At 59.6% G+C, this 15,235-nt stretch overlaps 1 protein-coding gene across 1 annotated transcript; it reads left to right on the forward strand.

Annotated features, from left to right (window-relative positions):
- The first annotated feature begins 114 nt into the window (after nt 1-114).
- On the forward strand, nt 115-14,373 carry ZNF653 (zinc finger protein 653). The gene is made up of 9 exons (XM_036883605.2): nt 115-588; nt 4,248-4,291; nt 6,030-6,245; nt 10,534-11,142; nt 11,271-11,451; nt 11,552-11,663; nt 12,639-12,753; nt 13,635-13,734; nt 13,952-14,373. Exons 1-9 carry the CDS (start codon nt 290-292, stop codon nt 14,127-14,129), a joined length of 1,854 nt encoding a protein of 617 aa, XP_036739500.2. The 5' UTR covers nt 115-289; the 3' UTR covers nt 14,130-14,373.
- Nucleotides 14,374-15,235: the final 862 nt, after the last annotated feature.

A 15,235-nucleotide genomic window follows, 5' to 3' on the forward strand; every position in this document is an offset into this window, starting at 1 on the left:
ATGCATTCTGGAGAAAGGCGTGGAGGGAGAAGCACACCCCCCCGCCGCGGGTCTGCAGACTCATCTGGCTCCTTCCGTCTCTGCAGTTAGAAAGTTTAACACGGAAAAGGAGTTGGGAAAGCAGGCTCCAACAGCTTGTTGCACGCATGCGCAATTTTTGCTCTCGGTTTCCTTTTGGCGCCGCAGGGCACTGAGAGTCCAAGAAAAATTTCCCTTCGGCGCGGAAGATGCGCGCCACTTCCGGCCGGGCTCCTAACAACGGGGGAGGTTGGTAACCAGGGAGGGGGGGATGGCGGAGCGGGCGCCGGAGCCCGAGGCGGAGGCGGAGGCTGAGGCGGGAGCAGGCGGGGAGGCGGTGGCCGAGGAGGGCGCGGCGGGCCGCAAGGCGCGGGGTCGGCCACGGCTCACGGAGTCGGACCGAGCCCGGCGGCGGCTCGAGTCCCGGAAGAAGTACGACGTGCGGCGTGTGTACCTGGGCGAGGCACACGGGCCCTGGGTGGACCTGCGGCGCCGCAGCGGCTGGAGCGACGCCAAGCTCGCCGCCTACCTCATCTCGCTGGAGCGCGGCCAGCGTAGCGGCCGCCACGGGTGAGGGGGCCCGGCCCGAGGGAGGGAGGGAGCGAGGGAGGAGACGCCCCCATCCCCCGCCGAGCCTGGCCACGCCCCCCCATCACCAGGCCCCGCCCCGGCACCTGTGAGCCCCGCCCAGCGGCCGGCCCGCCGGCCTAGGTCTCCTACTGCCAGTCCTGGGATGCGCCTGTCTCGCGGCCCCGCCTCCCGTCGCTTCGGCTGTCCAATCCTAGGATGCGCCTGGCCTCTCGGTCCGCCTCCCGGTCGCTCGGCCCTGCCCTCTAGACTACGGCTGCCCAATCCTGGTTTGGGTCCCGCCCCCAGGCGTTCTATCTGTCCAGTCCCGGGAAGGGCGGCGGCGCTCCTCCCCGCTTCGCCTCTTGAGGCCTCAATGGCCTGATGTTACTGCTAGTCCACGGGATCTCACAGGCCTCATCCCCTAAAACCTCCGCAATGTAGCCCGGTACTGGGACTGGACACCCTAGGCCACGCAGCCCTGCTCCTCATGAGGTTCCGGTGCCCCACCTGGAAGGTGCTCCCATTCCTACAGTCCTAGACCCAGACACAGGAGGACCCCTCTCAATCCAGATACATTCCCATAAGCCTCTTGGTTCTTGGGGAGCATCTCAGTGACGAGGAAGCCCTGAGTTAGCTACTCAGGTGGAGAGCAGAAGCCTTTCCAGTCTCAATCTTGAGAATAGTAGTGTGGATGGAATTTTTCCCTTCCTGCCCTTTATAGGTTGATGTGATGATTAAATAAGTTAAAGTACAGCTAAAAGCTTAGAATAGTGGCTGGCATATAGTGAGCACTCAAGGTATTCACTGTTCTGATGATGTTTGTTTCCTGTCACAAGCAGTGCTGCAACAAAATCCTTTTTCTGCCCTGGTGTTTATTTACACACATTCGCATGTTTCTTTGGGAGGGGACTCTGATCAACCAGATCCTGCTGAGTTGTACCCATCCCTTCCCAGGGTGGCAGGCCTGGTTTATATGCCCAGGAACAGAGCGGGAAATGTTGGATGCTTAAAAAATCTCAAGCCAGTGTCCAGTTGTTGGGGTTTCTGATGGAGGTCATCTGGGTGGAGTTGCAGACCCTGTATTTTTTCTGCAAAGCTTCCAGGGAGAGTTGATGTGTACCTGGAGTTGAAGATCCATGGGTCGAATACTGCTGGGCTGAACGAGTTGGCCATCTCTTGTGGCTGTAATAGGGCATTTTGTGGCATTCAAGGGAACTGGAAATGAGGACAGGGTGCCCCCAAGTGTAGACAACTCAGACAAAGGGGGACAAAGGAACGGGGCAGAAGCTGGCAGGAAAGGAGCTCAAGATTATTTAAATCCAAGATGGAAGAAATAACAGTGTGTTTGAAGGCTACTGGGAATGATGGAGTCAAGAGAGGAAGCAGATGGTAGAGGAGAGCGAGGGAGAATCGCTAGGCACCATTTGGGGGCTGGCCACTGAGAAGAAGGCAAAGCCAGGCCTGGAGAAGTCCCAGCAAGTCTTGTCCTTAAATGCAACTGGCCCCCATGGGGAGTCACCAAGGTGGTAGAACTTGGAGAAGCAGGCAAGTGGAGGGAAGGCAGTTTGAGGGAGAAAGAATGTGGCCTGGCCTCATTTAATCCCCGAGGCAACTCTGTGTGGGAGGCACCACTGTTGACCCTACTTCTCAGGTGAAGAAACTAAGGCTGAGAGGGGACCAGACGGGCTTGGGGTCACATAGCCAGTTGAGCACAGAGATGAGACTTGAATTCAGATCTGAGTGACACCCAAGCACCCTGGTCATGGCAAGGCTGTGAGTGGATGGAGGTGGCCTGGGCATTTGGGCTTGGGTTTGGATGAGGATCTGCGCAGCCAGCCTGTCCCCTTGGAAGAGAGAGAGTGTGGAGCTGTGGGAGGGTAGGTATAGAGGCATCTGGAATGAGGGGAGGGGAGCAGAGACCTGGGCAGGGACAGAGTTTGCGGCAGGAGGGACAGAGGAGCCCAGCAGAGCTATCTTGGGACCAGCCTAGGGTGTGGGGGCTGAATTATTATCAGGCTGGACAGGGGTCAGATGGGGTAGATGGAGCTGGCAAGAGAGCCTGGACTGCCTGTCCAGGTATAGATATTGGTGGCAAGAGCGTGGCCTAGGCCACAGCAGAGAGGCAAATATTCCAGAGCCAGGCTCTGTGACAACATTGATAATCACAATGATCACTACCATTTACTTAGTGACTCCTTAGTGCCAGGGGCTACACCAAGCTCTTCACAGTGCGTGTAACCTCACACCAATCCCATGAGGAATGTACTGTCATGATCCTAAAGATGGGGAAACTGAGGCACAGAGCAGCAAGGTCGCTCACTAGGGTCTCAGAACCTGCTGCTTCAGTGTAGAAAGGGACCAGCAAGAAGCCAGAGTAGAGCAGGCAGGTCAGAAGTGTGGTGGCAGGAAGGCAGAAGGAGGCCTGCAGTGGGTCTGGGAGAGGCGGCACCGAAGCACTGCCCCTCAGTCTGGGTAGAGCTGGTGTGGGGCCACAGCCAGGTGGCCTGCTTGGGCTCAGGATCTGGTGGCCAGCCTCTTGTGGGTGGCCTTGGAGGGCCCGCAGCCTTTGGGTCTGGCCCTGTCCTCAGCTCCCTGTGGCATGCAGTTTGGTGTTGAGCCCCAGCCAGAGCGTAGAAGGCCCTGGTGGCAGGTGGGCATGATGGTCAGGGCCTGAACTGGCTGCAGGAGTAGGAGTGATGGGGAGGACAGGGCCTTGGGTAGGGGCCCTCGTAGAGCAGGCCATTAGGGTTGGGGGCAGGGTCTGCACAACCCCGGGTGGGGCAGCATTGGTTCTGTGGCTGACGTTATCATGTTCTGTTGCTGCATAACAACCACAAACTTTGGAACTTAAAACCACACACATTTATTATTTCACATGTGGGTCGGGAGTCCAGTACGTTTTGGCTGGATCCTCTGCTCAGGGTCTCACCAGGCTGAAATCAAGGTATCAGCCAGCTGCGTCTTCACCTAGAAGCTCAACTAGGGAAAGGTCTACTTCCAGACTTTCTCAGAGAACTGGCAGGACTCATTCCCTCATGGTTGCACAGCAGAGGCCCTTCAGTCTTGCTGGCTGTCGGCCTGGACCGCTGTCGGCTCCTAGAGGCCATTCTCAGGTCCTTGCCACGTGGCCCCTCATAGGTACCCTCACATTCTCAGCCTCCAAGTCCCTGACTTCACCAGGACCCTTTTAAGGGCTCCCCTAATTATATCAGGCCCACCTTGAAAAACTCTCTCTTGATTAATTCAAAGTCACCTAGCCATGGAAGTGGTATCCCATCGTTTTCATAGGCCACCCAACTCTTGGGGCAAGGCTTATACAGGGCATGTGCCCCAGGGTTGGGGTGAGAGTCATGGGCCATCTTGGCATCCTGCATGCCACACCAACTTTCTGCACCCCTCTCCTGACTTCTCTCTCTAGCCATGAAGGCTGGACAGGCAGCCTCACCCCCTGAGCCTGTTTCCCACTCTGCGCAGTAGGTGTTGATACTAGATGCCCCTCCCTGCAAGGGCCGGTATCCATGGAATAGAGAGCCCAACCAAAGGGCCCCAGGAAATAGAACAGGAGCTAAAATTCTGCCCTGGAGCAGCGTGGGTTGCTGTCATTATCTCACCATCAGCCAGGCCCTGTGTGCACCCCTCCCTGCCTCTCTCTGTTACAGGAAGCCTTGGGAGCAGGTCCCCAGAAAGCCAAAGCGGAAGAAAAGTAAGTGGGGCTGCAGCCAGTGGGGAAGGGAGGGCTGTTGGGAGTTGGTGGTTTTGTTGCTCATCTCCTCGCTCGCTCGCTCTCCTCGCAGGAGCCGTTTATGGAGGGCCTGCATGGGTCATGCACTGTGCACAACAGGACAGACCCAGCCCTGACCTCACAGAACCCACAGTCTTGTGGGAAAGACGGGACAGCTGAGCAGGGCCATAGCGGGGAAGTAGGGGTACTAGGGGCCCAGAAGAGGGGCCTGACCCAACCCAGGGTGGGGACAGGGGCAGGAAGGCCAGTGGGGTTCCCTTCATGCCCACCTGTCACAGAAAGGCCAAGTGACTGCCCCAGGCTGCACAGCTGGGAAGTGGCCAGACTGCGAACTCAGGCCCATGTGTCTCCTGAGTGGCTCTTGGCTTCTTCCCTCTCCTGCCCACTGTGTGGGAGTCAGCCAGGGAAGCCGGGCAGGCAGAGGGAGGCAAATGCTGGGCTGGAGAGGTGGCTGCTGCTGGTATCCCTGTCCTCCCCATGGTCACCGCCGAGGGGAGGCCCTGGGCACCATCCTTGGGCCCAAGAACCTTTCCTGGGCCCCCTCCTCATCTCCTAGTCTGGAAGGTCCAGGAGACACCTTCCTCCCTTTCGGCCTCAGGGCCAAGATCGTCACACATATAGCAGGTACTATTTCTGGGCCGCTGCAGTGTGCCCCGCTCTGTTCAGTGCCTTCTTGATGTCTTCACTCCCTCCTCCTTGGTAACCCTCGAGGAGTGGGGCCCCTTATTCTCCCCTGGCCCAAAGGTGGCAACTGAGGTTCAGAGAAACCAAGTCCCTTACTTGCCTGGAGCCACCCAGCTAGGAACTGGCAGAGTCGGGGTTTGAACCCCAGTGGTCCTGGGCCCCCTTGAAGCATTCACACATCCAGCAGCGCTCACTGAGCACCTCCTACTGTGCCAGGCCCTGCATAGCCACTGGGGATAAAGGATGAGTGACACAGATAAATGTTCCTGTCCTTGGGGGCCTGACATTTTAGTGGGGGACACAGACAAGAAACGTGGAAGCAAAAACCACAGATGGCATCTAGGAGTTCAACTAGAGGGACAGGGGAGGTTGTAGTGAACTGAGGGAAGGGGAAAGGGGCAAGGCACTTACCTGGAGGAAGAGGAACAGTCTGTGCAAAGGCCCTGATGCAGGGCCCCTTTGAGGAGCAGGGTGGAGGCTGTGAAGCTGGAGTGAAGTGGTCAAAGGGAAGGGCAGGCGTGATGGGCCAGAGCGCGCAGGGCCTTGTGGGTCCAGGGAAGACTGGGCTTTACCCAGTTAGGTGGGAGCCCTCCCTCCGGTGCTCACAGGCGCCCTCTGTCGGCTGCAGTGGGGAACAATGTAGGGAGTAGGTGGGGAGCAGGGAGACCCGAGCCAAAGGACTGAACCGGTCCAAGGAGGGAGCCGGCGGTCAGGATGATTGCAACAGTAACAAGCAGCTAACAATGACGTGCATCTACTATGTGCCAGGCTGCAGGGTTTATATGACTTAACTCATCCGTCAGGACAGCTCTGGCCGGTCTCTGTTATCTTCAGGGTGATCTGTTACCTCACCTCTCTGAGCCTCAGTGCCTTCATCTATAAACTGGGGACAGGCCCAGCCGAGGCTTGGGAGGGTGTCTCAACCCCCAGGGCCAGAGGCCCAAGTGTTTCCAGGGACCGTGCTGTCCCGGGGGGCTGAGCACTGCCTTCATGCCGCCCGGCCATGTGTGTGCAGGGCGGCGACGCAACGTGAACTGCCTGAAAAACGTGGTGATCTGGTATGAGGACCACAAACACCGCTGCCCATATGAGCCGCACCTGGCAGAGCTGGACCCCACCTTCGGTCTGTACACCACGGCCGTGTGGCAGTGCGAAGCCGGCCACCGCTATTTCCAAGACCTGCACTCACCCCTCAAGCCGCTCAGCGACTCAGACCCTGACAGTGACAAAGGTGGGTCCACGAGGTGAGGTCACAGGGTGGCCTCTGGTGTCTGGGGGCTCTCCAGCTGCTCAGTGGGTGGGTCACCCCGGACTCCTTGCCCTTCTGGGTCTGGCCAGCCTCAGACCAGCATCGCAGACGTCGTGGCAAGTAGAATAGCACTGATGCTGGCTTCAGGGATGGAGCTCAGACTCCGCAGACCAGGCTGCAATCTTCGAGTCCTTAAGGAGCCTGAGAGGGCATACCCATTTTCTGGAGGGACAGCTGAGGCATGGAGAAATTTGCCCTGTGTGCCTGAGGCCATTCGAGCTCAGTGGCTGGGGGTGGGAGTAGGGGTGCCTCTGCCTCCCCCTTTATTTTCTTGGCTCTTTCTCAGTCCTGGGTCTGTCCCTCCAGTTTCATCCTCTTCCCCTTCTCTTTGTCCTTCCACCCTATTCATGGCCCCTGAGCTCTCCGGTCCACCTCCCTCTCCTCTCATCTCTTCTGTTTCATCTTCTCTCCCTGTCTCTCCTCTGTCCACTCCCACCTCTCTCTCTGCTCCTGCCACTCTGCCCTCTGCGTCTTTCATTGTCCCTGCCCCTCTCCCCCCACCCCACAGCGGTCCCTTCATGTGGGCAGGCTGCCTGCTCGGGACTGAAAGGGACACAGTTATGAAGACCCAGTTGGCCCCAGTTGGGAGCAGAGGAGGCGGTGTGGGTGGCATGGGGTTGCCCACCTGCCTCAGGGCCTTGGCATCAGCTGGGAGACAGACATTGGGGCCCACTGCCAGCCTCCCTGCCAGGGCTGAGGCTGGGGCTAGTCACACAGGCCGAGCCCGTGCTGGCAGGCATCTAAGAGCAGGTGGCATCCCAGCTGGCCCAGGGGAAGCCGTGGGCGAGAGGTGTTCTGGTGGGCACCCTGGCCAAAGGCTGTCCTCTTGTGCATCAGCCAGGCGCCCAGTGTGCAGCCGGCCCCTCGGCTCTCCTGTCCCCACTCCAGCTTCCTCCCCAAACCACCCTGAGTGCCCCGCACAGACCTGTCATTAGCCCCAGAAGGCAGTCAAGGAAACCAAGTTATGTGACTGACCTGTAGGGTGATGGATCTAGCTGCAAAGCAGGTGGCACGCAAAGGACCCCCCTTGCACCCCAGCCCAACTTTGACCCTAGGGGCTGCCAGATCTGGTTCTTGGGAATGAATGCTAGGATCGATTAGCCAGGTCTGCTGTGGGTGCTGCCGTCTCTGTGAGGGGGTGGCTATGTCCCTGCCCCAGCCCTGTTCCCTCAGCCACATCCTTTATCAGCTCTGGGCCTGGGGCTGCCCTGCTGCTGTAGAGACCAGATCACTCAGTAAGGGGACCTCCCGCCATGATTGGGGGTTGGAGGGGGAGGATGGTGCATGGCCATTTCTGTCATTTATGTTGTTATCCATTGGAAAGAAGTCCAGTGTTGGCATTAACAGCCAAACACTGCAGTCAGGGGCCCAAGGGGCCTGCCCTGGCCACGCCCCCAACTCACTAGGTGACTGCCTCCTCCAGGGTGGAACCAGGGGACTCAACTCACCCAGCAGATCGGTGGTGTCAGGAGGGGTGGGGCATTATGATAATCATGATGTTAGGACACCTCGATAGGGTGCTTACTTTGAGCCCAGTGCTGTCCTAGGCCCTTTGCGTATATTTATTTCCTCATTAAATACCCTATATATCCACTGGGGCAGGTGCCAAGTCATGCCCAGGCCCAGAGAGGTTACCTGAGACACCCATGTTCACAAAGCTGGGGCTATGGATATGGGGATCCCACCCTGGAAGTCTGGCTCCAGGGCCTGTGGGCTCCGTGTGACCCTCTAGGAATGTGGAACATTTAGTCCCTAGACAGCACACCCCAACTGTGTCACAACTGTGTACCTTAGGGGACAGTCATTCGTGTTTCCTGTCCCCATCTTCTCCGTGTGTGGACCAAACACCTGGGGAAGATGTCGGTCCCCTTGGCCTTCATCACAGTGTTAGGCTGAGATTGATTCAGCTTTGCAAACATGCACTTGATGTGCACCTGGCAGCCTTCTGCATGCTGGGGCCTGGGCACAGGGGACCCCCCAGTCTTGTGCAGTTTACCATCTAGAGGGGAAGCAGACAAACAAAATAAACTAGTAAAATCTAGGGTACAGTGGGAGGTGGTAAGTGTTTTGGGGGGAAATAAAGGGGAGAAAAGGGAACTATTTGCGACAAGGTGGTCAGAGGCCTTCCTGAAAAAACTGCATTTGCTGAGGGGTCTGACAAAGGTAAGGAAGGGAGCCCATGGTCTAAGAGAAGAGGATTTAGGCACCGTGAATGGCAGGTGCAGAGGCCCTGAGGCAGGAACCTGCCTAGTGTCCCTAGGCACCAGAGAGAGGCCAGTGGGGCTGGAGAGGTCAGGGACAGAGGTCACAGGGACAGATGTGTGGGCTGTGTGACCACCGTGAGAGCTTTGGCTGAGAGCTTTGGCTGCTATCCCGAGTGAGTCGGGGAGGGTATTAAATGAGGTAAGGCCAGCTGCTAAAACAGACACACCCCAACTCTCATGACCTAACACAGTGGTTTGGTTCCCACACACAAAGTTAAGTGCTCCTGACCCACAGGCTGTCTTCTGTCCTGGGACCCAGGCTCTCTCTGTCCCGTGGCTCCAGCCTCCTCTGAGTGTTGGCCTGCTGGTGGGGAAAGAGAGCGGAAGCTCATGGCTGGAGCTCACTTCCACTTATATTCCACAGGGCCTCAGCAGTATGGCCGTACCTGTCTGCAGGGGATGCTGGGAAATGTAGTCCCCTGGGAAGGCAGGAGAAAGACAGGGGTTTGGAGTGGACCTGGCCTGTCTCTTTCACTGGAAGTGATAAGTGGGTTCTCAGGCGAAGAGGGACGTGGCCTGAGCAGGTGTTCACAGTCTCCCTCTAGTCACTGTGGGGAGGACAGACTGGGGAGCAAGGGTGGGAGCTGGGGGACCAAGGAGAAGGGACTGCTTGGTCCTGGCAGAGGGGTGGTGGGGTCATGACCAGGGTATGCAGGGATACATTTTGGATGCAGCACCAGCAGGTTTTGCTGACAGATTGGAAGTGGGTGTGAGAGAAGAAGAGAAGTCAAGGGGAGCCCCAGGACTGCACACCTGCAAGGACCAAGCTGCCATCCACTGAGACAGGATGCCTATGAGGAGTGTGGGCTTTTTCTGAGGGAAGGTTCAGAGCCCAGGGTTGCCGAGCAGGGTCTGAGATGCCTGTGAGACCCTCGTGGTGGGTGGTGGGCAGCGGAGGAGACAGTGGGATGTAAGTGTCTACAGCCACACAGGAGGGCCGAACGGGGGTGGTCCCTGTCGAAGCCCCAGGGTACGGGTGGTGGCAGTATAATAAAAATAGATATTCCGTCTTTGTCCTTGATTCCTGGCACAGAGCTCCTAAATCCCTTGGAATTTCCTGAGTGATAGGACTGTTTTTCATTGTTCCTAAGAGCCTCTTTGGAACACAACGGAGTCTGTGCTAATGAGGTGGCCGGGAGGGGCCCTAGGTTGCTTCCGGATGCGGGCTGATCGCTATAGAGACCAAACATGTAACTGAGGGTCTCAGCCCCACCGCTGACCCCTAGGGAGTGGATGGGAAGTTGCAGATCGGGTTATAAACACTTGGGAAGAACTGTGAGGTTCAGAGAGCTTCCAGGTTGGTGAGCACCTCCAGGTGTCAGGAGAGTGGCACGCCCATAAAGGGCGGGGCAGCTGTGTGGCCCCTGTCCCCACCGCTTGCCCTGTGAACCTCTTCTCTTCCATCGCTGTCACAGAGTTGCATCCTTCATGATAAAACTGAAATCATAAGTAGAGCGCTTTCCTGAATTCTGTGAGTCATTCCAGCAAATTATTGACCCTGAGGAGGGGGTCATGGGGACCCCCAATTTATAGCCATAGGGGATAGCCTGGGACTTGTGACTGGTATCTGACCTGGGGACAGTCTTGAGGAGTCTGACGGTAACTCCAGGTGGATAGTGTCAGAACTGAATTGAACTGAACTGTCACCTGGCGGGTTGAGAATGAGGGTATTAACATCAGCAGCCTGGCCAAGACCCTGGGATGTGGGAGAGGCCCCAGCTCAGGTCTTCCAGGCTCATGCGAGCAAAGGGAGGCTGAGCTGAGGTGCCCCCCAGGGCAGGGCCCGGAAACAGAGTGTGGGTGGGTCTGGAGGCTGAGGCAGGGGTGTGTCTGAGGAGCTGACTGCCACAGTGAGGGGATCGCAGTACCCAAGCCCTGCTGAGTCCTCAGCAGACTCCAGCTGGTGCTGCACTGTTGTAACCGTCCCCTCTCCTCTGTCACCACAGTGGGCAATGGCCTGGTGGCCGGCAGCTCTGACTCGTCCAGCTCCAGCTCTGGCTCCGACTCCGAGGAGCCCCCTGAGGCCCAGCCAGCCCAGGCAGCAGCAACAGCGGCCGTTACCCCCACCAGCCCGGTGGGCAGCAGCGGGCTCATCACGCAGGAGGGTGTGCACATCCCCTTCAACGTCCACCACGTGGACAGCCTGGCCGAGCAGGGCACCCCACTGTGCCCTAACCCGGCTGGCAGCGGGCCCGAAGCCCTGGAGACAGTAGTGTGCGTGCCGGTGCCCGTGCAAGTGGGCCCGGGCCCCGGCACCCTCTTTGAGAACATGCCTCAGGAGGCGCTGGGAGAGGTGGTGGCCAGTTGCCCCATGCCAGGCATGGTGCCTGGCTCACAGGTGATCATCATCGCAGGACCCGGCTACGACGCCCTCACAGCCGAAGGCATCCACCTCAACATGGCAGCAGGCAGTGGTGCCCCGGGCCGGGGCCTGGGCGACGAGGTGCCCTGCACCATGATGGAGGGCGTGGCGGCCTACACACAGACAGAGCCTGAGGGCAGCCAGCCTGGCACCATAGACCCCGCAGCCATGGCAGGCATCGAGACCAAGAAAGGTCTGGGGACTGTGCTGGTCCAAGGGGGCTGCTATGACCTCCAGCAGGGGCTGGGGTGGGGCCTGGGGGTGGGAATGATGAGTGGCCTTAGTCCCCCATGGACGCCCACCCTGTGTCCACCCCCGTAGAGAAGGAGGACCTATACATGCTTAAGAAGGAGGAAAAAAAGGAGCCAATGGCCCCAGAGCTGGCAGAACTGGCAGCGACCGTCCCCGAGAGCGCCGAGCCAGAGCTGGAGGCCGACGGGGAAGAGCTGGATGGTAGTGACATGTCAGCCATCATCTACGAGATCCCCAAGGAGCCCGAGAAGTGGGTGCTTGGGTGGGCGGGGGTGGGGACAGGGAGCAGCCCACGGGCCCACAACCTGTCAGGTATGGGGACCCCGATGCCACGGGCCCCTCTCCTCCAGGAGGCGGCGGAGCAAGCGGACGCGGGTGATGGACGCCGATGGCCTGCTGGAGATGTTCCACTGCCCCTACGAGGGCTGCAGCCAGGTTTATGTGGCCCTCAGCAGTTTCCAGGTGAGGCCACCACCCAGGTGGGTTGGGCGGGGCCGACTTCTGGGTCTGGCTGCCTGCGCACTGGGGTCTGGGCAGTGGGGCTTGTGAAGGGTCCCACCAGGCACCCCTGCCCTGCTTTCCAAACACCCACCTCTCAGCAGCTTCTCACAGACCCCACCTCAGCCACAGAGCACCAGAGGGCACCGGGCCACCTTCCTTTCCTGCTCTCCAGCCCACATGCCCTGCCTTCTCAACCAGTCTGAGCTACCCCACCTTCACCCAGGCCATCCTCTTGACTCAGGACTCCCCTCCACCAGGAAGACCACCCTTGTCCTCCAGGGCTGGTGGGGCCTGGAGAGCCTACCGTTTGCCCACTGGAGCTTGATTGGGATACCCCAGGAGCAGAGACAGTGTCTGGTCCCATTCCCACTCCTGGCACAGGAAGAGGTACCAGCGGGCCTTTGAATCTGCTGAGTCGTATTTTCATTAAGCACGTCTGGAGCCCCCACTCCCATGTGCCAAGCCTGCTGCTGGGCCCTGGAGCTACAGTCGTGCTGGCGAGTTAAAGAATGAAACAGCAAAGGAATGAATGACTCAGGCAGCCCTGGCGCCATGGCAGAGAGCTTGGTCTGGGGCTGACAGCCCTGGAGCCCAGTCCCTGCCCTCACACTGCCCACCTGTAAGATATGGGTCAAACCACCGAGCCTCCGGAGCCTTGGTCTCCCAGCCATCAACTGGGCCTTCACAGGGTTATGACAAGGTTGACTGATGTCCCAGCCCAGAGCCTGGCTGTAAGTAGGTGCTCAGGAAAGCTGCTGTTTGATTTCAGTTGGGCCCCGAGGCACCAGCTTAGAGCTGGGAGTCCCCTCCAAGAGCAAGGGCACCCCTCTTCCCCCCTCCACAGAGGCTGGTCCCCGCCTGCCTCGCAGCTGCCCTCATCTGTCCCCACCGGGACAATCTCTGGAGGGGGGCTCACGGCACCTCTCTGGCCTCCAGAACCACGTCAACCTCGTACATCGGAAAGGGAAGACCAAAGTGTGTCCTCACCCTGGCTGCGGCAAGAAGTTCTATCTCTCCAACCACCTGCGGAGGCACATGATCATCCACTCAGGTCAGGCCCAGGGCGGGGCTGGCTGCGGGAGTGGGGACACGGGCCTGGGCCTCGGGGGCAGGGCAGGGGCACGGGGGGGTAGACACAGGCACTGGTTTCCCAGCATGGCACTGCCCCCAGAATCTCCATGTCCTCTACACTGGCTGCTGTGGGAAGGCGGCAGTAAAGGGCTCGACCTGGTACCCATCAGGCACCACCCCAGGGCTCAGCCAGCTGGAGCTTCCTGAGTCACAATGACTCAGATTATTATAAATCACGTGGAGCTGGGCAAGGGCTGGCTGTCCCTTCCCCAACTCAGGGCTCCATGGCCTCCCCACTCCCATCACCACGGCTGCTAGGTGTGTCAGGGGATGACAGTGAACCATCTCAGACTGGCAAGGTAGGGGAGCAGTTGGCCCAGGGCTTGTTTCTTCTCGCAGTGCCTCCTTGACCCAGGAGAAGGGCCGTGGACACGGTGGGGAGCTGGGTGCCTGTGCCCAAATGGCAGGCCCCACTCCAGATGTTTTGAGAGACCAAAACTTTGGACTTTTATGTGAAATTGCCCCAAAGTTCAAATATTGGGGTCAAATTCTGACCCATCGTGGCCTCACGATTTGCACCCTGTGCCCCTCAGACTCAAGCTTACACTCCAGCTCTGCCCCGTCGCAGGCCCCGAGCCTCAGGCGGGGCTGAGGGCAGCCTTTCCTCCGAACTACTCTGGTTACTAAGATCAGCATTCACACCTGGAGGATGTGGTGGTGGGGGTGTCCGGGTTGGTCGGCCTGCGCTCAGAGGCCCTCGAGACTCCGGGAGGCCGTGGGCTACCCGGTCTCTGCAGCGCCGCAGATCCCCCACAGCTCCTGCCCCCCACGGCTGCGTGCTCAGCCCCGTGTCTCCCGCAGGTGTCCGGGAATTCACCTGCGAAACCTGCGGCAAGTCCTTCAAGAGGAAGAACCACCTGGAGGTACACCGGCGCACGCACACCGGCGAGACGCCCCTGCAGTGAGTGAAGAATTTCCCGCGACGAGGGCTGGAGTGGGGAGACCTGGGTTCCGCCGGGCACAGGCCCGGCGGGCGGAATCCACCCCTCGGCCTGCGTAGCCCAGTTCACTTAGGGTCAGAGCTACCCTGATAGCACCGCCCCTTTCTGGGCCCGCCCTGGAGGCCCCGCCCCCTATGACCCCGCCCCCCGGGCGCACGCCGGGCTCCCTCCTAGCAGGTGCGAGATCTGCGGCTACCAGTGCAGACAGCGCGCGTCGCTCAACTGGCACATGAAGAAGCACACGGCCGAGGTGCAGTACAATTTCACGTGCGAGCGCTGCGGGAAGCGCTTTGAGAAGCTGGACAGCGTCAAGTTCCACACACTCAAAAGCCACCCGGACCACAAGGCCACCTGACCCACCCGACCACTGACCGCCCCTATTTATTCGACCGCTGGGACAGCACGCCGGGGCCTGCTGGGACCTGGACAGACGCCGGGGCCGCCCGGACCGCGGGCCGGAAGGAGCCGCCCCTGCCCGGCACCAGCGCTGGGCTCCGGGGGCAGGCCCCCCCACTCCGCGCTCTCGGGAGCTGGCGCCTGGGGCCGCAAAGCTGGAACTGTGTCGAGAGAGCAGAGCGCTATTAAAGAGCGAGAAAGGAGATGCCCTTCCCCTAGGCCTGGATGATTTGGGGGGCGGGCCCCCTCTGGCTCTGACCTGATCCCTGCCTGAGCACGGCCAGGGCAAGGGGGGACGCCCCTCCATGCCGGATAGCGTCCTTTCCTGTCGCCTCCAAATTGCGTAAGCTACCTGTGCCTGGCAACATTGAACACTCCCTACACTCCCAGGGTCACGGGTGGGAGGCTGGAGGCCCTGGAGACCACTGGAAATCCATCTCCCAGGACTCAGGATCCTGACACCCACTCTTAATCCTTCATGGAACACTCATTCCCCAGCTCAGATTGCCCAGGAAACAGTTGGGGAGATGTTCGGTAAACCCCAAAAACGTATAGCTGTGACAAGCGCTGTGCAGAAAGCAGTGATGTTAGTTTCTCGGGGGACGGTGGGGTTTAGGTCGGTGGTCAGGGAGGGCCTCTGAGGAGGTGGCATTTGAGCATAGACCAGAATGACAAAAGGGTTCCAATCCCGAAGGAAGCTAGAGGAGGCAAATCCCAGGCCGAAGGAACAGCCGGTGCTAGAGTCCCAAGGTAGAACAGGCTCAGCGTGTTCCTGAAACAGGAAGCCAAGGGTGGGGGGAGTTGGCTGTGGCCGGGCGTCTCCCTTGGCCCCATTTCCCGGAGGAGGATGCTGAGGCCACTGCTTCCTGCCAGCGGCGGGGAGCGATATTAGGTCGACGGCCGCCAGGTGGCGCGCAAGCCGCGTTTGGCCCCGGTGGCCGCAGCCACGTGACCCCGGAGACCGCAGTCGCGAGCCTGGGCACATGCCCCGGGGAACCCAGTAGCGCCATTCGCAGATTGGCCCCACCGGCTGCTCAGCAGCTCGTGGAGGAGGGGCCACAGCTA

The sequence above is a fragment of the Manis pentadactyla genome, chromosome 12 (assembly GCF_030020395.1).
Source record: "Manis pentadactyla isolate mManPen7 chromosome 12, mManPen7.hap1, whole genome shotgun sequence".
Classification (NCBI taxonomy): domain Eukaryota; kingdom Metazoa; phylum Chordata; class Mammalia; order Pholidota; family Manidae; genus Manis; species Manis pentadactyla.

Excerpts from the sequence above, each read along its gene's own strand:
- ZNF653 (XM_036883605.2), top strand. The coding sequence starts at position 290 with ATGGCGGAGCGGGCGCCGGAGCCCGAGGCGGAGGCGGAGGCTGAGGCG. Across the intron at positions 4,292-6,029 it reads AAAGCCAAAGCGGAAGAAAA|GGCGGCGACGCAACGTGAAC; the intron begins GTAAGTGGGGCT and ends ATGTGTGTGCAG. Across the intron at positions 6,246-10,533 it reads AGACCCTGACAGTGACAAAG|TGGGCAATGGCCTGGTGGCC; the intron begins GTGGGTCCACGA and ends CTGTCACCACAG.